Source organism: Euprymna scolopes, chromosome 15 (genome assembly GCF_053919585.1).
Source record: "Euprymna scolopes isolate OS-2025 chromosome 15, ASM5391958v1, whole genome shotgun sequence".
Lineage (NCBI taxonomy): Eukaryota > Metazoa > Mollusca > Cephalopoda > Sepiida > Sepiolidae > Euprymna > Euprymna scolopes.
In genome coordinates, this window is record NC_136496.1 from 10,991,972 (window position 1) to 11,015,272 (window position 23,301).

General features: G+C 34.2%; 1 protein-coding gene across 2 annotated transcripts in view; it reads left to right on the plus strand.

Moving 5' to 3' along the window:
• The window catches only part of LOC145293721 (G-protein coupled receptor GRL101-like), a 761,328-nt gene that overhangs the window by 309,661 nt on the left and 428,366 nt on the right, over positions 1-23,301 (plus strand). For both annotated transcript variants that reach the window (XM_080140164.1, XM_080140165.1), the window contains exon 9: positions 18,557-18,673. In XM_080140164.1, coding sequence (XP_079996290.1) covers positions 18,557-18,673 — 117 coding nt within the window. The remainder of the gene's footprint in view (positions 1-18,556; positions 18,674-23,301) is intronic.

The window sequence follows — 23,301 nt, forward strand, 5'->3', positions numbered from 1 at the left end:
TGTATTCAAAGGTTTAATTTGTAATCAAGGGTTTTCCCAAATCTCATTTCCGATAAAGAAAAATAAATAGTTTTTAATGTAAGGCCTGGACAGCAATTAATGCCACTTGAATTCGTATCTACTACCTTGTTTTTCTTATCCAAAAATAAAAATCATAACATCTGACACATTTTTTTGGTGACCCCAAACAAATTTGACCACTCCAAAGTATTAGGTTAACTGTTTTTTTTTCTTAACAAAGGTGACATTGACGTGAGACTTATCAAATTGTAAAACTGAACAATTTCTTACATTTTTGGAGATATTCATAATATATTCATATAATCCAGACGCCAGCTTTTCCAGCTAGCGTGTTGTTAATGGCTGTTTATATATATATATATATATATATATATATATATATATATATATATATATATATATATATATATATATATATATATACTAACAAAAGTACCCATCGTTGACTGGGTTCAGAAATAGCCTACGGAAAATGTACTCTGATTTATGAAAGCATGATAGGTTATGAAAAGGAAGGGTTGTAAAGAGATAGCTTCGAATTTGGGGGTATCAAAACCAAAGCAAAATATGATGAAAGTAAAAATAAAATAGATAAACACCATAATTTATTATACCATACCTGTTAATACTAGAACACTTATCACAATATTCTGTGGATCTATATTAAAAAACATTGTTAAACTTTGTGACATATTTCCATTCTATGGAGGCGAGGCGCGAACGAACATCCCATAAGTTTATGATACCATTTTTATTCAAACTGAAACATAATTATCAAAGTATACTTACGCAGATATATATGAAAAGTCTTTATTAAAGTTTGTGCCTATTTCCATGCTATGGAGGCCAGGCGCGAACGCAGACCCCACAATTTTATTATACCATCCCTATTTAATTTAAAACATACTTATCAAAGTATTATTATGTACATTTATATCAAAAACACTTGGAAACGTTTTTTTTTTAATTTTTTAATTTTTTATTTCCATGCTTTGTGGACCAGGCGCGAACGCAGACTCCACAATTTTAATGAACCACCGTTCTGCTAAATCAAACATACCCATTTCTGTGTATCGATACATTTTCTATCATTATATGTAATCAGTTTTTTTTTAAATAGTCAACCATATAGCAGCCTATTCGTGACCAGACACACACACACACATTCAGCTTTATATTATAGATATATATGTGGGTGTGTGTAGGTGTTTGTGTTTGTGTGTGTGTGCAGACGTATAAATGTAACGTAAACCACATATTATTAATCTTTCCTTGGCAGGGGCCCAAATAGAAGCCTCTTACGTCCGCAAGTGGAAAATTAGCGGAAAGAAATTCTTTTCAGAAAAATTTGCTCTTAATAAAATAGAATAAGAAAATACGTGTGGTTTGCGGCGTTACCAATATGAATGCGTGCTGGAGCAAGTTTTTGAGAGATATAGAACCAGATCTCGAAACACAGTCAAGCACCTACCACGGAAATACAGATATAGTAAGGAAAGACTTGCAACCTTTTATTAGATTGCGAAGTTGATTTAACTTATTCTCAAAGCAAGTAAGACAGCTCTGGGTAGAACCTCTTTAGATTTGGCAGCAGTACTGAATCGAGGGTTTCGCGTGACTCTCGTACACATAGAGAATTATGTTAAATATAACTTTGTGTAGAAGAAAACAAATACATCAATATGATTGGTTGAAATTACCTTATCAGTTTTTCCTTGACCAATCACATGACACGATATTTTCTTTTTGTTTGGATTGGTGACTCATATTTGCAGACGATGCTTCGTAATTAAGATGAGAAACCTATGTTTTTGGGTGGCATTTTCGCGTGTCTCAGCTGAACTTTAATCGAATTATTATATTCGTAATGTCGTGAATGCCTATTATTTTGTGGTGAGTTAATGGTTCGTTTGATCTTGCATACGGACTGTAAATAAGGAGCTACTCTAGGTCTATGGACGAACCAAAAGGATTAAATAATTGAAGGTTTAAATGGAAGCACTGAAATGAATGCACCGAAAAGATACAAAAAAAACGAAAGCAAGTACGATTTAAAGAAGTGAAGGAGAAATGAAAAATAAAAGACATGAAATATTCTAATAATCGAAAATAGGATAAGAAAAATAGGATTGACCAAAAAAGAAAATAATACAATATAAAGATTGAAAAGAATACCAAATGTATAAAATGACAAAAACAAAAACAAAAAAAACGAAAAAAAAGAAGATATGAAAAGAAAAGGAGGAAACGTATGAGAACAAAGGCCTAAAAGATGTTTGACATAAACAAAAAGAAAACTATAAAAACAAAGAATGAAAAATACGACATAAATGAATAAGAAATAATAGAAAGAAAAAATAACATCGTATAGTTGAAATCTAGATTAGATATGGATTTTAAAGGGAGATAATTTATCGTGTTCTCTTTTAAACAAGGGAAAGTTGACCTCTTGCAAAAAGTGAAATTATTTTACTTGATTTTTATATGGTTATCAATAATTTCTTTTCCCTCACAAGTAAGCAAAGGTTTCTTGCTATTTTTTCTGACATCCATATCCAATCTTCGAGTTATCTCCAGTAAATTTCCAGTTATTTTTTGTACAGACATTTAAAATTGGCGTAGACTTTTAAAAATTCAGTATGTTATTTCTATACATCTTATGAGATGACCGACCAATTTTTATTATTTCAAGTTTAAATGAACAGCTACAGCAGGAATTTCAATATATCCTACTAAAGCTTAATTGTCACAATTGGAGAATTTCGAAAATGCAATCTGAATGTGAGAACACTTTAGAAAAACAAGAACCAATTACATTCTTTTTAAACTTTGTAAACATGCCACAGGAACATATGTGATGCTTTTGGACTATCTTGCATGAATCGAGCATCGGTTTTTGAGTAGCATAAGAGGTTCAATGTTTGGCAGGAGTAACAAAGTCAGAACACCAGAGTTGATAAAACAAATAAAGAATTTCCTGGATAAAGACCGTCACGTGTGCATAGACATAATAATTGCACAGTTTGATGTCAGTGTGGGAACTGTACACATTTATTCTCAAGGAACCGAAGATGGGGAAGATTTACGCGAAGTTTGTACCAAGGGTGCAATCGACAACTTCATCCTTATCATAGACTATTTGACCAAGATGGATATTAAGGCAGTTCTTCCCCTCTCTATAGTACAGGACCTTGCCCCCTGTAACTTTTGGTTATTCTCTAAACCCACAGAAAACATTAGAGGCTGTCGTTATGGGATTATTGAAGAGATAAAAGAGTCGGTAACGAGGGTCGTTAACACGCTCACACAAGAGGCTTCCATGGTGCTGGCCAGAGGTTGTTGGAATAATACAAGCGCATTGCAGATGGAGGAGATTACTTTGAAAGGGATTATAGTTTCATGTGTATACTATCAATAAAAGTTGTCTTACAAATAATGTCTGGAAACATATTGAAGGCACTTCGTAGATACAAAATAACAAATAACAGAAGTGGCCTTGTGAAAGAATAAATAAATAAACGAAACTTTACACTTGAAATAAAGAAAGAGAGGGAGACAGAAAGAAAGAAATAGGGAAAAAAACAACAAAAAGAAGAAAAAACACATAAATAATCAAATGGCATAAAAAGTCGTAAAGATATTTTTTTTTTTACTTTAAGTTATCGTAAATAATTGAGTCAGATGCAGTTCCTACCCATATATGTATACACTTCGTTAACACGTGCATATGTTTTTACATTTCCATGCATGGGGAGCACTTCTAATAATTAACCGATCATTATAATTTTTGAAACACAGGCGTAGCGTTCGTAAACAGAAATATATTTAGTTTCATTCAATTTTATGAAAGAGGAGACTAAGAGATATATATATATATATATAGAGAGAGAGAGAGAGAGAAAGAGAGAGAGAGAGAGTGGAATTTCCTCGTGAAAATTCAGATACCCTGACATGTGAATTTTTTAATGGGTATTAGATACCGGTTAATAAATACAGGTTAAAACATTAAAAGTGTCGCCTTAAAGAAACCAACACTACATTTTTATTTTTAAACTTTTATGCAAAAAATCAATTCAGATTACTTGATTGTGTAATAGAGCTGACACCTATTCAATGTAGCCGCTTCAGCTTAAATCTGCGCCTCGATACGTGTCCAGAACTGGGAGCATGCTTTTTTAACAAGCGCCGGCGAGAGCTCGGCGAGAGCTCGGCGAATACTCGGCGGATAGCGGTTATCAGGTTAGCTTTGGTGTTGTGGGAGGTCATGTTGGTAATGTTCCCGACATATGACCAAATGAAGTAGTCAAGCGATTTCATGTCGGAGAAGAGGAGGCCAAGTTAAAGAAAGGTACAAAGACGTAGCACTCATTCTGAAGCCAGGCTTAGGTGTCTTTGGACTTGTGGGCACGCGCCGAGTCCTACTGCCACGCTCAGAGTCTGCCAACAGCCACCTGATTGCATCAGGAAATAACCACATTCAGGTACATTTTGGTCTTGACTTTCAAGCCGACTTCGAAGATTAATGTGATTTTTTTTAATTGGTATTAGATATCGTTAATAAATATTTCTTAAATATAAGATTCTTTATAATATTTTAAAAGTTTTAAGATGGATAATATGGACGGAATAAAAGCAGAATTTAAAAAAATCCAGTGCTAGTGCGAGTTGTTAATCGGACGTATGTAAGCGTCCGTTCGGGTTTACCCAAAACCGGACGTAAACCGCCGGATTATGTCGAGTATCTCCGTTACATCTTACGAACGCCATGGGAAGAAAAAATAACAATATCAATCGGATACAAATTACAATTTAAAAAAATGAAAAAGTAAAAAAATAAAATATAGTAACCTTCATTTTTTCTGGCGTATTTAAAAAGTCATTTTTTAGAGGGAGTAAAATTTAGAGTTAGGTTTTAGGATTATAGTTTAGGATTAAATTTTGGGGTAATGTTTAGAGTTAGGGTTTAGGTTAAGGGTTAGAGTTTACGGTTAGGTATAGGGTTAGGGCCAGGTTTTGAGGTTAGGGTTAGGTTTAAAGGCTATGGTTAAGTTTACGGTTAGGACTTTGGTTTGGCGTCAGGGTTAAGGATTAGGTATAGGGTTAATGTAAGGTTATAAAGTTAGGGTTATAATTAAGGTTAGGATTTTAATTGGATTTATAATAATTTCACATGAATTAAGCAATATTCCTTGAATTCAATTTTTTTCTTAAGACTCTTTTAGCTTAAGGATAAAATTTTAGACATTTTCTAGAATTAAAAACATCCCTGTGTCTGTTTTAGGAGTATTTTAATGGAATGTGTTCTGATGAACTCATTGCTCTTGTGCCCCCTAGCCGTACATATCCCCGACAAACCCACTTAGCAGCAAACTAACCCCCCATTGTTGTGGTCACTTAATGCCAGAAAGCTTTCTACTCTAATAGTTTCTTTCTTTACCTAGAACAGCTAGACTTTGGAATTTCCTTCCTGCTACCTGCTTCCCTAACTATACTGATATACAGTTTAAGTGTAAGGTAAACCAATAACTTACTTTGTCTTAGGCATGGTTCAAAATAGTGGCCCCTTACGCCCAAGGGGCATAATGCCTTTTTGGTGGTGAAGAAAGAAAAGCATGTAATATACTTTTTTTTTACACAGTGGCCACCACTTATCAAGGCCCGGAAGCCACTCAGGGATAAGGGTTATTGCAAGTACATTACGTTAGTGTGGAGATTTGATGAAGTGTTTACTTAAGGGGCGATTCATTAAGCATTTATTAACGTTGGACTTGAAGACATCCACGTTGTAGTTAGGTGGGAAGCAGGCAGACGGAGCAGAGTTCCACAGGCGTGCAGTTCTAAGAAAGAAGCTTTGTTCATGGAATCCACGTTCTGATTAAGGCACAGATAAAGAGTGGGGGAAATTTTTCACAGTGGATTCAGCTAGACGGGTGTTTTTTCGTAAAAAATTGGCGAGGGGGGACCAGAGATTGGAGTTCAGACGAGCACCTGCCATGGAAATAACGTTAAAGCAAGGATAGGCTCGCAACGTCTCTTCTGTGGGAGAGAGGTTGCAGGGTAGAGAAAAGGGCATCCCCCACTAAGCCACGAAGTCTATTTTGTACTCTGTAAAGGAAGGATAGGCTATTTTTAGCAGCTACTGCCCAGATATGGCAGCAGTATTCCATCCTTGGACGTACTTGGCTTTTATATAGATAGATAATTGCATCAGTAGTGAGATATCTTCTGGAGCCGTAGAAGGATCCCACCATCTTTCCAGCGACCTTGGCAACAGACTTGATGTACGTGTTCCATTTCAGATCAGGTGTAAAGGTCAAACCCAGAAGCTTGTCAAAACACGGGGCCTCTCCCAGACGAGAGCCATCCATCACAATTGATGCCAGATGGGGATCAGAGCGTTGATAATGTAAGGATAGGAGTTTAGTTTTAGATGCATTACAAGTGACCAGCGACGTCTTCCCCCACTGAACTACGCGCTCGAGATCAGAGGAGAGAGAATCAGAGAGAACTTTGTCATTTACAGCCTTTGATGTGTTGCCGTAGATGGTCGTGTCATCAGCATAGATGTCAACGAATGATTTAAGTATGCGTTTAGGGTGGTTATTGATGTAGATCAGGAAGAGAGTTGGACCCAGGATTGACCCCTGAGGGACTCCAGCATTAATACTGCAGGCCTCCGATTTTTGTGCATCGACCACTACTCTTATGAGCCTATCGGAGAGAAATGATTTAATGATTGAGAAACATTTCCAGTTATACCGTAGCTGGAAATCTTGTGAAGTAGACCCTTATGCCATACCTTGTCGAAGGCCTTTGATATGTCAAGAGCAATTTCCCTAGAAACGAGACCTTTGTCAAGAGATTCACTTATCCTGTGGGATATAACTGTCAGCGCATCGGCGGTAGATCTTGCAGAGCAGAAACCATAGTGTGTGTCACTAAGAAGGTTGTTTCTGCTGAGGTGGTGACTATTTCTCTATTTAATATGGATTCTAGCAACTTACTCATAACACACAGGAGACTTATTGGTCTGTATTGAGAGGAAGATGACTTATCACCTGAATTCTTAAATACAGGGCAAACTGGTGAGGTCTTCCAGGGTGTCGGAAAGCACTTTTCCTTAAGGCAGCGCTTAAACAGTTTCGTAAGTATGGGAGCAAGTTCTGGTTGAAACTTTTTTAACACTATAATTTGGATGCCGTCGGGGCCAGTTGCTTTACTGGAATCAAGGTTCTTGATTAGCTTGGCGACCTCATGCACGGATATTTGTATGTTACCTAGCGTGACTACTTGGATCAAAACCGGAATAAGAATTTCAAACATAAGGTTTAGTATTTATCTGATCTTGATTTTGGTGTTCATGGGAGTGGGGACATAAAATGGTTTCATACTTTGGGAACACATCTTTTTTTTTTTTTTTGCTGATGCGAGTATCCTGCGTGTTTATGTATAAAAGGGCAATTCTCAAAAATGGATGTCGGTCATAATATTGGAACAATGACTCGAATAAATTAATTCTAATTCCACTTCAAATATATTGACCTTCCAAGATTGGCTAGAGTTTCGGGTCCTTCTTAAGATACTCGTTGCCTTATACAAATCGATGTTATTGTCTTATAAGTGCCCGTAAATAGATCAGTGAAAATTAGACATGGCCTTCTAATAAAGTCTCCCATTAAGTTGTCAGTCGGCGTTCATTATTATTCAGTATTCCCTATTCATATCGTATTAATGTCGATGCTATTAAAGTCCATCTTCAAACGATGCCAGTCAATCAATCGCAAACAAATTGATTGATAATTTCCAAATGAGTTGTAATAATTTCCTTCCAATCTCGTTAACGATCCAATCTTGATTGATTTGACCTGGCTTTTTTGATCAATTCTATATATAATGGCGAATATATGTGGCCTTGGCATTGAAAATATTTACACAAAATATCCAGACTAATAACAAGTTATAGTAATACGAAAAGTTGCTTACATTTCTGAGATGTTTAACCGTTTAGTTTTGAACAATGTTTTAATCAATTTTTCTTATTGCAATTTTCATCACATTTTCAGCTATTTTCAAGTGTCCTGTTCTTTAGTTTAACGCCTTTCTTACTAGGCATGACTCGCCCGAAACAGTCTACAATATGTAATTGTATTAGACATGAGAAATGAATGTAAAAACGAAGTTTTCGAAATTGTAGTACAATAATTTTTTAGATATTAAGGATTTGAATTATGCTTACGTGGTAAGAAGAATCGATTTACGTGCTAAGGTATATATTTTGTTTCTGAACCGTAAAGGAGAATGGTCGTCTTTGTTGCAGTGCTAACCTATAACAGATAGGTTGGGCGAAATGATGACACATCGTCAGAATTAACTGCTGGATGCAAAGAATTGGTTTACGTTCAGGTTTGGACCAACGTCTGGAACATGTTCAACCTCAGAAGCCATCTTCTGCTTTTAGAAAAGTAGCTAGATTTATTTCTTGCAACAGAGCCGTCGACATTCAGAGGAGGTGCTGTCTGTATTAAACAGATATTCTGTTTTCTTCAAGACTGCTATAAATAACTAAAACGGCAACTCGGCATTGTATCATATTGTGATGTAATATTAAGCTGCGTGCACAAACTATTTACAGTCCTGGATATGACCTTAAACTATATCCGGTGGTGAGACCCGAACTTGCGGACTTCGGGGAGTGTGGAGCCACCCTTTAATTGGCATTGCTCCCAGGTCCACTCTGACCCGGAGTGGTAGTACCTCTTAGGGTCCCAACTATGGGTTAAATAGAAATCGACTTGAAATACAAATATATTCTATTAAAAACTTTTCATTCAAAATCACTGGATTCGGAATTAAATGACCTAAAAAGGGTTGATATGCCGTAAAACAAAAACAACCATCCAACCAAACCATTTACTCATATTTCTTAATGTTTGTTGATCTCTCTACCTGACCGAAACCTCGGTTTGATCTCAATATACATCACCAGACAGGCCTGACTCTCTGTACACAACACCAGAAAAAACTTATACCATAAATCAATCTCGCACGGCGGCAATTTTCAAAAAGTTTCGACAGTTTTGTAAGTATGGGGGCAAATTCTAGTTGAAGCTTTTTCAACACTATAATTGGAATGCCGCTAGGGCCAGTTGCTTTACTGGAATCAAGGTTCCGTATTAGCTTAGCGACCTCACGCACAGATATTTGTATGTTACATAGCCTGTTTTCTGTTATAGGAGGAAATACGGGTAGTTGATGGCCTTGGTCGCATAGGGTAGAATTAGCTTAAAAGTTCGTGGCAAATAGTTTGGCCTTGTCTGATGCTAACGAGATGATTTCAGGTCTATTGATGATGGTTGGGATAGAACGCACGTTTCTGTTCAGAATCCTGTTTGCTATTTGCCAAAACTGGTGGGAACCAAGCCCTGCTCAGCTACTTATACCATAAATCAATCTCGCACGACGACAATTTTCAAAAGTTCGACTTTCGAAATAAACAGTAAGAGAGAGAAGACATAACGTGATCGCTGAATATAATTTGCCAATCGCTACGCGTTTTTCCATTTTTTTCTATTTCCTTCTTTTTCTTTCTTCTGATCTTAATCTCTCTCTATGCACTTGATTTCGTGACGTCACGTTCACGCTACGCCAAAAAAAAGCTGACGTGACTTCCTTACATGAAGAAAATTTAGAGAATTCATAAACAAGAATTTTGTACATATCAATGCAGCATTTATGTATTAGATAATATTTAATTGTAAGATTCTCTTAAAAATGAACTAATTAAAAGATAATTAAATTAATTAATTCAATAAAACTGTTGCTTATACACAGCAGTCCATGTTATCGCTAAAGAGGCAGGGTTAAATTTTTCAAACTGAAAAAAATATCCACTTGAAACGTCATCAGATGAAATCAGGAACTTTTTTGATTTTAAGCATTTTTTAATCTCAATTCAAACTGTATTCAAATTAAAATCCTCTGCGACACTTATATAATTGCAAACACTGCACAAAATTTAATAAGCTGTAATCTGTCACACGCATCATTAATGCATACACCCCAGTATCTGTTATTTACCAATAATTTCAGAGCTTGACATGCAGTGTGAAATATTGCATATGGACTGACACTGACAATTTTCAATTGCTAGAAAGACGATGAACAAGTGTCATTTATCAACTGCATGCGAAGAATAAAACATTCACACAGACCCAAACATTTTACGTTTTACCATAAAATCTATTACGATTTTAATTCTGTCTGAAAACAGGCGCTGTTATAGCGTGCTTATCCATCGATTATTGGCCAGGAATAAATATTGTCTATCATCGTAAGCTGGACTTTATCTAATTCAATCGGATAAACATCAAACGTTCTGATTCGTTTTTGCATAAGTATCTACGATTGATGAAACAAATGACGGAATGTCAAAATGTAATTGCTTTTTGTTATATCCGGTTTCAACGTTATATAATAATATGACAGAATACGCCGTAACAAAAAGAAGGTTTATTAGTACTTCGCAATAATACAAATACAAAATGGCTACTTGCTTTTGAAGTTAGATAAATGTAAATGAAGGTAAAGAAAAGGGAACTTAGCGTGTGAGAGCTAAACGCTCGTTCCTGGGAAGCTTGGTTAACCGGAGTACACTTGTAGAGTGTAAGACGCGAGACTGCTAGGACGCAAGACTGCAAACAAGACAAGACGCCCTAGCTTAAAATGGTAGCTCTTTTATACACTGTTTCGTATCCGGTTCGATACGTAGTTATGCCCCTTATAACACAGCCATTACCGGGTAGAAGTGGGACGTGATTCGCAATTGCATTCTGTATATCGCCTGCACTGACGATTGAACCTTCAACCCGCTGCTTGCAAATGAATGGTATCAAATATTTTATCTATTTTGCCACGGACGATACTCATAAGACAATTTCGAATTACTTAGTACTTCTGTCCAGCCATGGCTGACGGAACGAGGGCATGTTACCCCCGTGAATTAAATAAAGGTTTCCGAAATTTCGGGCAGATTTTCGGTTTCGCCAGAAAGATTTTCAAGATACTCTTGAAGATGGTCGGAGATTATATCGGCCGAAACGTGAGAATAAAACTCAAGTTTCCTTTGATATTTCATGCAGATTCCCGAGTTAGACAGAAATTATCCGGGATAGACAACCTACGCCTGATTTCGTTGATATTCCGATTAGTTTAGAGTTCTGTTCTTTTTAGCTTCAAATTGAATTATCCAAACTTTCCATCTTTCATGCATCATTTTTCTTTCCTTCTTTTATATCTTTTTTATTGTGTGTCTGTGCGTGTGTGCGTGTGTGTGTGTGCGTGTGTGTGTGTGTGTGTGTGTGTGTGTGTTTCGCTATTTCTTCCACCGTTTCGTTTCATTTTTACATTTCAATTTTCCCCATTTCTGTTTATTTCCTGCGGTCGTTTTTGCCGGTATTTTCATATTTTTTTGTCCATTCGTCCGTCCGCCAGTTTCTGTATACCCCTTTGTACTTTAACCCCACAACCGGAATTAATTGGACCACGAACCGGTGACTTCCGATTGCAGACGACAGTGAAGAACAGGCAAAACAACAAAACAAAAAGGAACAACGTTTTCAAAATGTTTTTAATCCATCGAAACATCGTCAGAAGCATGACTAAAAGCCATTTCTTGCTTTATTATTTCCCCTTTTTTTCTTGTAAACATTTGTTGTAGGTTTTTGCAAAGTTTTATTTTAGTTGTTTTTGTTTGTTTTTTAGTTTGTTTATTTTTTTTAGATGATTCCTCTTCTCTCTACGCGAGGCTTTCTCCATATGTCGGTCGGTCGCTCATACTTTGGTTTGAAGTAGAAAGATTAAATGAACGTTTCTTATCTTACGTGTGTTACGCCATGCAGTCAAAATAAGATGTCTATTATATTATTTTACCTTGTTTCGTATTCGGTTCGATACGTAGTTATGTCCCTTATAACATTTTTATTCCCTTTGATCATGAATAATATTTCCTTGCATTGCATTTTTTTATTTCTTTGCCACTAACTGAATTCTTAATGTTAACATTGAGGTTATATCAATCGGTACCATCTTTACATCATACATTTAAAAAATGATTGGATATTGAATGGTATCGTAGCATTGATGTGTTTCTGCAATTTTATTTAATTGAGCATTTCTACTATGAAGAACAATATATTTAGGTTGATGGTGATCCTCGACTATAACGAATGCCACTTCATTTTGTATGTATCAGATAACATCATTTAAATTACTGTATTCAATAAATACATTAAATATATAAATATAGTTTATAAAGTAGCTTTGCTGCTGGAAAGGAATGGGCCATTTTACACCAATTGAAATTCCGCAGCATACATATAGTTTATTATTGCTCTCACTAATTAAATCCATTTGTAGACATTTATGTTGACTATCTAAGAACGGGAGCAGACATCCGGCTTTAATATAAATTTACTCTTTAACTAAAACGTTGGCATGAATTGAAGTGTAAAATTTGCCCCAGCCAATGATATTATTTAAAGTTGTATTTCTTGAGAGAAGATAGCAAATGCTTGGATCTCAGCAGTAAAACTAGCAAACAAAGTTTATAATGGTTCTGGTTATTCCTCAAGTTCAAACAGTAATTTATTATCCGTTAACACAACACATTCGTTTGTTTGTGTTTTTTTATGTTCTGTTTTTGTTTTTTTTTTGTTATTTTTTTTGTTTTCTCGTAAACTACATAGTACGGGCACCTTTCAGTTATAACGACAATGAGAGCATGGTAGCTTAAATTGTAATCATCAGCGGGGTTGAAACGAAATGCTAGGCGATCCCAATCCCATTATTCTTGAGCACTGAATCCTGTTTAGCGCTTTTTTTACATGGAGGTCACGACTTATCAAGGCCCGGAAGCCACTCGGGGATAAGGGTTATTGCGTATACAGTAATCAATGTGATCATATCGTAGTAGTCGTTAGTATTGGAGATTTGGTAAAGTGTCTTACTTAAGGGAGTGGTTCATCAGGAATTTGTTTATGTTGGACTTGAAAACATTCAAGTTGTAGTCAGGTGGGAAACAGGCAAAAGTTCCACTGCGTGCAGTTCTACGAAAGAAGCTTTGTTCATGGAATCTACGTTTTGATTTAGGCACAGTGAGGAAAATTATTGATAGTGGTTTCAGCTTGACGGGTGTTTATCGTGTAAGATTCATAACATAGATTTAAAAATACATCTAAAAAGTTGGAAGTTTTTTATTTGGGTCGACATTGATTGTTAATCCAAAATTTTGGAAAAATCATGCATTTTTTTATAGTGTTGTTGTATTGTCTTGGTCTCGCGGAGGTGACGAATAATGCGTCATCCCTGTATAGCCCTCCTTGTAGGTTGTTGAATTCTATACTAATTTCTTTTTCTTTTTATTCTTATCTCTATGTTTCTTCTTGTTCCCCTTTCCTTCCCTTGCCCTGTCTCTATATCCAGTACACAACCTGACTTCAATTAAGCGACCGGTCAAACTTTTTTATGGGTCTTTGAACTTTATTTAAAGAGATATCTATTCTATGTGTATACATATGTGTGTGTATGTGTATGTATATGCGTGTGCGTGTGTATGTATATATATATAGATATATATGCACATGTGTTCACCCCACTTCTTACCTTTCACCACTACCTCCTCTCCCTACAACTAACACCTCATCCCACTAATAATAATATAGAATTCTAATGATAAGGCTTCCGCCAGACTTTGAATTGGACCCACAAACAAATTTATACAAGAACTTCCCGATTCAGATATCTACTCAGCTATGCGGATTACCCAATATACAACTTGGATCTTATTACGCAACTGCTGTAAAGAACCCCCACCATAGGTTTTACCACACAATCTGGATCTACAATTTTCATATCCTTTTCTTCACATCCTCTTGCTACAGGGCTTCTGATTAATTAATTATTTTGACTTTGACTTTCTATGTCTCACTGGGTACATACCTTTATAAATATTTACTAATATTTTCTCTCCTCTGATGAGATGGTAGACATCGAAACCCTATAGATTAAGGAGATTAATTTTCTACCGTATTCTTTGTCTTGCGTAGAATAATAAAAAGCTTTGATATGAAACTGAACCACTTTATTTCAATAAGGGTTTTTTGAAATTCATTGAATCACAATTTAATTTATTTGCTCTATCTTGCATATCGAGCAATTCTTATTTAGATGAGATAACTTATAGAATATTACCGCCAGTAATATTTTATAAATCTTATAATCACAGGTTTCCATACCAACTAATTGTTAAATAAAAAAATATCCTGAAGAATTATATATATCTATAATATAAAGCTGAATGTATGTGTGTGTATGTGTATGTGTTTCTGGTCACAAATAGGCACCTATATAGTTGACTATTTTAAAAAAACTGATTACATATAATGATAGAAGATGTATCGAGACACATCTGATCTGGCAAAACAGTGGTTTATTAAAATTGTGGGGTCTGCGTTCGCGCCTGGTCCACAAAGTATGGAAATAAAAAATTTTAAAATTAAAAAAAAAAACGTTTACAAGTTTTTTTGATATAGATGTACATAAGAATACTTTGATAAGTATGTTTTAACTTAAATAGGGATGGTATGATAAAATTGTGGGAACTGCGTTCGCGCCTGGCCTCCATAGAATGGAAATAGGCACAAACTCTAATAAAGACTTTTCATATATATCTGCGTAAGTATACTTTGATAATTATGTTTCTGTTTGAAGAAATATGGTATAATAAAATTATGGGGGTGTTCGTTCGCCTCTGACCTCCATAGAATGGAAATATGTCACAAAGTTTTAGAAGGCTTTTTAATATAGATCCACAGAATAGTGTGATAAGTGTTTCAATGTGAACAGGTATGGTATAATAAATTATGGTGTTTATCTATTTTATTTTTACTTTCATCATATTTTTCTTTGGTTTTAATACCCCCAAATTCAACCCAAATTTACAACCCTTCCTTTTCATAACCTATCATACTTTAATAAATCAGAGTCCATTTTCTGTAGGCTGTTTTTGAACCTAATCAATGACGGGTACTTTTGCTAATATATATATATATATATATATATATATATATATATATACTTCATTTCTTATTTCCTTTGTGATGACATCTATCATCATGCATTGTCTCTTGAGATATAGCTATTTCCGATCCCGATATACCATTACCTTCAATGCCGAGAGCAGCTGTGGTATTTACTTGCACGTTATTAATGCTTGGACTATTGCGCATTGTGGCGCTTCCAACAGTATTTTACTTTCCTCAAGCGTGAAGCTATCTGACGATAAGACTCTCCCGCGTTACGCAATTTGAGCATTTGCTCATGCCCACGGAGGCGAAACTTGTGATAAGTCCGACGAGTCTAACATTGGGTGTTGGGTTTCTTTGGGCTAGGTTCCGATGCGGCGGTTGAGCCTAAGTTAACTCGGTCCGAATCTCTAGCCACATTTGTCTCGTTGGCCGTTGGGTAATAGTAGGTTGATTGAACATTTTAATCGTATATTTTCTTTCTATTCGAAATTTCACATTTCTTAAAACACACAACTAATAATATTGCACGTTTAAATACTTTCAATGAACAAACTTAAAAAACGTCATATGCAAATACTTTTTTTAAAATAAAGCGTATGTAATGTTTTTAATTCACGTAACATATCTTTGTGTTTTTGTTGCGAATAACTTGGCAATATCGTACGAATAATTTTACAATATTGTACGAATAATTTTGCAATATCGTACGAATAATTTCGCAATATCGTACGAATAATTTTGCAATATTGTAGGAATAATTTTGCAATATCGTACGAATAATTTTGCAATATTGTACGAATAATTTTGCAATATTGCACAAATAATTTTGCAATATCGTACAAATAATTTTGCAATATTGTACAAATAATTTTGCAATATTGTCCAAATAATATATATATATATATATATACATATATATATACATATTTATACATATATATACAGATATATATATAAACCATATTCTTTTCGTTTTATTTGTTTGTTTACTATATACGTCATATATAACATCATAACAGATGATGTGTTTTTATATTTGTTCCCAAAAAGTCAGATATGACGTCATAGTAGATGACGACATGACAGGAAATGCCATAGCAAATAACCTCATATACGCTGTAATCTAACATGTCAGATACGACGTATATTCCGACCTGGCAATCTCGCGTAGGTGTGTATATATATATATATATATATATATATATATATATATATATATATATATATATATATATCGTTATCCTGATGCTTGAATCGTTTAAGATAAACCAGTCCATATTAATAAAGGAAATCTAAAACTATATTAGCAATGTATAAAATGTATTTATAATTACATATAATAAATTTATATTAAAAAAAATGTATATATGTAAAAATATTTTTAACTTTTATATATCTAATTTTAAATAAGAATGTAAACATATTAAATACTAATCATAGTGGGGGTGATAAGCAGTTAAATGGATTAATCCTAATCTTATGAATACAAGATTAATAAATTAAAGAATTAAAAAATGTATCCATTTTAAATGTGGAAATTGATGAATCGCACAGGTAAGAAATTCATTTTTATAGTATGGAAAGGTTAGTAATTGCAATTAAGAATAGGAAATTGGATCAAATATTTGTAACATGTCTTCTTCCTAAGATTAAGAGTGGTGGTGTTTGATCAACACTGCTGGGGAGCCATGATGTAATATACTGTTGTGTTTTTAAATCCCTGAAACAGGGTTTCATGGTAAACAACTGATGATCCCTTGAAAAATAAGTTATTGGTATTATTATAGTTATTGTTTCGTATAGTTTTAAAGGTTAAAAACTTCAAAGACTATATATATATATATATATATATATATATATATATATATATATATACATATTGAATTAAACGATTCATAATTTTGAATTAAAAATCAGTTCCAAAAGAAAAAAACAAACAAAATCCACTAGATTGTACGATCGTTTCAGAAACGTGTTCATTTTATTAAAATTGACAATGAATTTTGACAATTAATTGACAAAAATTTTGTCCTTTAAAAACAAAGTCTCTTCATCAGCAAAAATAGGGGGAGCAGTTAAAGACACCAAAATAAATCTAGCATTTTAGTCTTGTGTAAAGCAGATATTCCTGGGAATATTTAAAACTAAAATTAAATTAAAATTAAAATTAAATAATAACTAAGTTATTAATTTTATGTTTCTAAATAAATAAATTATAATAAATTAAAATAGAAAATTATCAAAAAGGTTAAAAGAGAAAATTACTTTTTATAAACGTATATATATAGAGAATTTTTATCTCTATTATAAAATCTGTTTCAATTTGAGTCAGTCTGTCTTTTGTTATATTTTACTTCTAATTAGAATAATTACTTATCGTTTATATTACTTTAAAACGCTGTTCTAATGTACGGTTGATCAGTTTTTATCGTTGGAATGCCAAAATTTTTCATTTTAAATTTATTAGCAAGGGAGATAACTACAAATTTTCAGAATTGTATTGAAAATAAAAGAAAAACTGAACGCAAATTTGTACAGTTTTGACGAATTCAAATAGTATTTTTTTCAAAAAGGAAAAAATACTTGTTTGACGACGTTTCAGCCAACTGTTCCTCTGACCTTCGTCAGGTGGTAATCGCGACGAGATAGGAACTCTGAATCTCCTAACTGCATCCACTGCAATTACTGCCTTTTTCAGTTGATAGAGATGTTGAATCTCTCCGTTTCCAGGTGAGAATTGTCTGCAGATAGCGGTTTTAATCCTACCCAAAGCCGACCAGAGGCTTACTGGGTCAAAACGACGTGAGACAACAACTACGGAAGGCAGTAATTGCAGTGAATGCAGTCAGGAGATTCAGAGTTCCTATCCGTCGCGGTTACCACCTGACTAAGGCCAGATGATTAGTTGGCCGAAACGTCGGGAAACAACTAAGAAAAATAAGGATAATAGTCCGCAATAAATAAAAATTAATAAATAATACTCATCTCAATAATGAATTCCAATTAAATAATATCAATTTTTAATATTTTTAATATTCAATACGCTTAGAATAAATAAATAAATATATTTTAATGAGCACAAATTACTTAACAAATTGTTTGAAGTTGTACGGCGCATTAGACATTTTATTTTAATGTTTCGAGATGTTCTTTCGAAGTTAAGTTTCAATAATTATACCTATAAGTTTGACATTTAATGTCCTCAAATTTGAAATCTCAAACCGTCTAAGATATGATATTTATTCATTCATTCTTAGAGTAATCTTTGAATATATGTGCCTTTCAATAAAGCGTCCTGGTTTACCTGCGTTTACTTCCGATTTATCTTGAAGTCTGTTTAAAGTTTATTTTGTTCATAAATTATTACCGCATGATAGAACGATATAATTTTGTATTTATATATATATATATATCGAATAATTAATTTAATTTTCCGTTTCTCTTTCTGATAGCATTCCCCGCTTGTAAACCTGAACAATTCCGGTGCAACGACGGCATTTGCATCGACAAGCGACGCCGGTGCGACGGTCGACCGAATTGTTATGACCGAAGTGACGAACACAACTGCCGTAAGTATACGCACATAAAGCAAACTATTTATCTAGAAATGGCGAATCGAGCAGAGGATGCGGCAGACATGTTAGGGAAAACGTATAGGAATTGTGGTTCATTTTTCTAATTTCTTGGCAGGATGTTCAATACAATATGAGAAGTTTATTTCACAGAAATCAACTGAATACGCACTTTGCATCTCCAGGTATTCGATTTGTGTCGATAACTACTTAGCCAAAGGCGATAAAACATTTCACATTAAAAATTAAAAATCAAGTTGAACATAGCAGTCTCAATTTAAGACTTCTATTGGAATTAGTGTTTTATAGTTCCCTTCGTTGCCTTTTTCTGAATATATATATATATATATATATATATGCATATATATATATGTGTGTGTGTGTATGTATATATATGTTAAGATTCTGTTATTAGCCTTTTTTAAGCGATATTAACAACTTCCAAACGTTGTTCCCCCCCCCCGCTAACTTAGTGTTTATTTTAAGAACTATAAGCTCTTATTGTTATTTATATATATATGAATAAATCTCCCTTATTTTTATGGGACGTATTTATTTATTTATTTTTATTATTAAAATTTTTTACGTGCATAAAAGTATAGACACGCGTGTTTCTGTCTTTTTAGCCTTCGTAAGCACAGATCAGGGTCGATCTCATTACATCATTATCAGCATTTGAATACCTAACCGAAGTACTACCGCCGATTACCACTTTAAAAACAGCGTTTAGAAGTTGTTAATATCGCTAAAAAATGCCAATAACAAAATCTTAACTGTATAAGCGATAACAGAAACCATGCTTAAAGTAGCAATCGACGGTGGTACCTCGGTCAAGTATGCGGATACTGATGTCATGAGTTCGATCTTGACCTCTGCTGACGAAGGCTAGAAACACGAGTGTCTATAGGTATACTTTTATGCACGTTATATATATATATATATATATATATATATATATATATATATATATATATACATATATATATATATATACACATATATATATATGAATGATGATTGCAACGTCTTGTCAGACGAGTGCTACTCCGTCAGACACTAAATGTCCATGAGCCCAAAAATGCTTAGTCTTACTGGTGAATTCACACGCTGAAGCAGGCATGATACTGAAAACGGTCACAGAAATCAATTATTACATGCTTCCAGCATTTCAAGCCTCCACACGTCAAAACTTTACCATCGCCACAGGACCATTTTTATAGACAAATGCCTGAGGGAGTATCTGTACACAGATGATGTTACAGAGTCTTAGCTTTGTACGACAGCTACGTCTCTCTCTCTCTCTCTCTCTCTCTCTCTCTCTCTCTCTCTCTCTCTCTCTCTCTCGGTTCAAAATGTTGAGATCCAACAACAAGCAAGAGCAAGACAACCAGCAACAAGTTAAACTGCAGACCCGCTTAATGCGGGTACTGATCTCCCGCTTTATGTTTTTTTTTTTTAATTCAGAGATTTGCTTCTCCTAAAAAGGTTGCCTTCACTACGGTTTATGGGAGCCCTCTCCACCCCAATACACACATACATACACAGAAACACACACGGTGCGATATCTGTCTGTCTGTCTGTCTGTCTGTGAGTCTGTGTGTCTGTCTGTCTGTGTACATTTCCCTACGCAATAACTCTGTCAATTTTTAGTCTATAGACTCGAAATTAGAAATACCGGGTACTGAGATTTGGGAAAATCGATGTGACGGGTGTCAGCCAGAAATTTGGCTGTAAAGGGTCAAATTTCAACGATTTGACCTTTAAGAACTCTACCAAACTCCTCCGACAATTTTGGGTCTAGACACTTGAAATTTTAGATATAGGTTCCTTGAACCTGGATCTAACTTAATAAAGTGATTTGAGCCCGAAACTATAAATTTTAAGGGGTCATAATAGGGGTCAAAGTTTTAAAAAATTAACCGTCTTTTTGCTTTTTTTGCACAGCATACACCTCCAAACACCCGAGCAACGCCGGGTACCCATGCTAGTATATATATATATATATATATATATATATATATATATATATATATATATATTTACTAACGGCAATTGAAAGTACGTATAAATAAAAAACACAAAGTTCTTATATTGATATCTTAATAGTCTTATACTAAATGTGTGTATATATATATATAGATATATATATGTATATATATATATATGTATATTTCTTTAATATATAAAAAATAAGGGAGTATGAGTGTCTTGTCTATTGTTATATCTTATATATATATATATATATATATATAAGATATATATACATAAATAAATATATAATATGTATGCATACGCACTCACACATACATACGCAGACATATACACACAAACACACACACAAAAAAAACACACACAGATATAAATGTATTCTTTGTTTTACATAGAATAATAAAAATCTTTGGATTTGAAATTTAATCATTTCACGTCATAAATTTTTAAATTTATTGAATGACTAAAAGTTATTATGTATATATATATATATATATGTGTGTGTGTGTGTGTGCGTGTGTGTGTGTGTCTGTGCTTGTGTGTCTGTGTCTGTGTGTCTGTGTCTGTGTCTGTGTGTAGTGCTTGAAGAAATCTGATATAACACAATTATGGGGTGTTCGTTCGCACCCGACCTCCATAGAATGGAAATATATCACAAAGTTTAACAAGGTTTTTTAATATAGATCCACAGAATATTTCAGTGTGAACAGGTATGGTATAATAAATCATGGGGTTTATCTATATTAGGTTTACTTTGATCATATTTTGCTTTGGTTTTGATACCCCCAAATTCAACCCAAATTTACAACCCTTCTTTTTTCATAACCTATCATACTTTCATAAATCAGAGTCCATTTTCTGTGAGCTGTTTTTGAACCCAGTCAACGACGGGTATTTTGCTAGTATATATATATATATATATATATATATATATATATATATATATTAATTATCATATTCACTATTCTCAGTTTGGCATAGGTTTTAAAGATATTTTTCTAGTGAAAGTTAGGTTTTAGTCAAGCAATATTCTTCGACGTTTGATGACGTCCTAATCTGAATGTTTGTAGAACTTCATCCTCATCCTTTTCCTACTAATTATTATAAAGCTTTTTCCTTATTTAAATATCCTAAAGCCAATTTATACTGTGAAGCGATGTATCGAAATAAAAATAAATTCTTTATCAAAATTAAAGAACATAGAAATAAGTTATAGTTTTTATTTGACCTTTCATAATAAAAGATGTTTCTGAAGCGATATTCTTGCCACGTAGTTAGAAAAGCGCGCAGCAACTATTGAGGAACTTTACTTGCTTGGAGAAAGCCTGATCTTTTGTAATTTAATTATTTGTAATATGCAGTCATTTATATCGCTGAGAAAGAGTCCTCCGATAACGTCCGACGAACAAAATTTCTGAATAAAGGCATAAGCAACTGTCAGGGTACTCTGCTCTAAGAAAGCCAATAATTCTCCTAAGAAAACATCGGATACTTGCAGGAAGGACCACAAGATGTTTGCCAACATCTTAAGTGGACAAGATTTATATGGAACGAATTTTCTTTCGAACTTGAAACACCCAGATAGTTAGTCCATCTCGTTGACCACCTCGATAGGCTATGGTATAGTATATCATACTAAGGATTAGTTAATCACCAAGCTTTTGGAATTTTTTTATACCATAATACCTAACATACTCCATGGATTAAGAAATTAGGTTTAAAAAGTCTTCCGTTTTAATGCTTAGAATTTGTTAATAAGAGAAAGAGAATGGACACTCCTTCTTTTTTTTCTTCCTTTGAAGATTGTAATGCCGGGTATGGGGCAGCCAAACCAGCTGCCAACATTGCCCCGCTTTTTTTTATTGAAACCAACCGAGAACTCTTTTTATTAATCTCGCTGTTCCCTTAAGTGCAATTGTCTGAATCTCTTTTGCACTTGGTTCTCCAGGAATATTAGTTAGGTAGGACCTCAGGTTCTTCTTCATAAGTCCTGTGGCACCTATGATAACTGGTATGATTGATATCTCCTTTAGGTTCCAGTTTCTTTTCATACCATAAATGAGACCTTGGTATTTGGTCTGTTTCTCTCTTTCAGCTCTGTTCAGACCGCCATCATTAGGAACACTCACTTCAATCAAGGTTGCAACTCTCTCTGACTTATTCCATATAAGTATGTCAGGTCACAGCAGCATGGGTACCTGCGTGTGTAATTACGAGGCGAGGGTTGTGCGATCCCTTACCACGCCTCTTTTGAACCGGCACTGCATGGGTCCAGTGGCAAGGAGAAATCAGGACGACTGCAAACAATGCCGAGATAAGCAGAGAGCATATACAGCTCCTGGAATGCACAAATGGTCACCTAGTTAAGTATTGACCAGGTTCAACGTTGTTTTAGTTCGGTGATCTAATGGGAACCGGTGTGTCAACGTGATTTTGCCGACTTTGTCATAATTTCTAATTAACTCACAAAGTGACCCACCTTCCTTTAATTATATGTATAACTCTTTCTCTCTCTCTTTCTCTTAGTGTTTTCAAATTGTTATTCTCTCCATTGACCACTTAAAAATAAAAATGAAATCTTTGCTATATGATTGGAATATTCAGATTAAAAGGAATACGTAGAAACAATCTCTGGG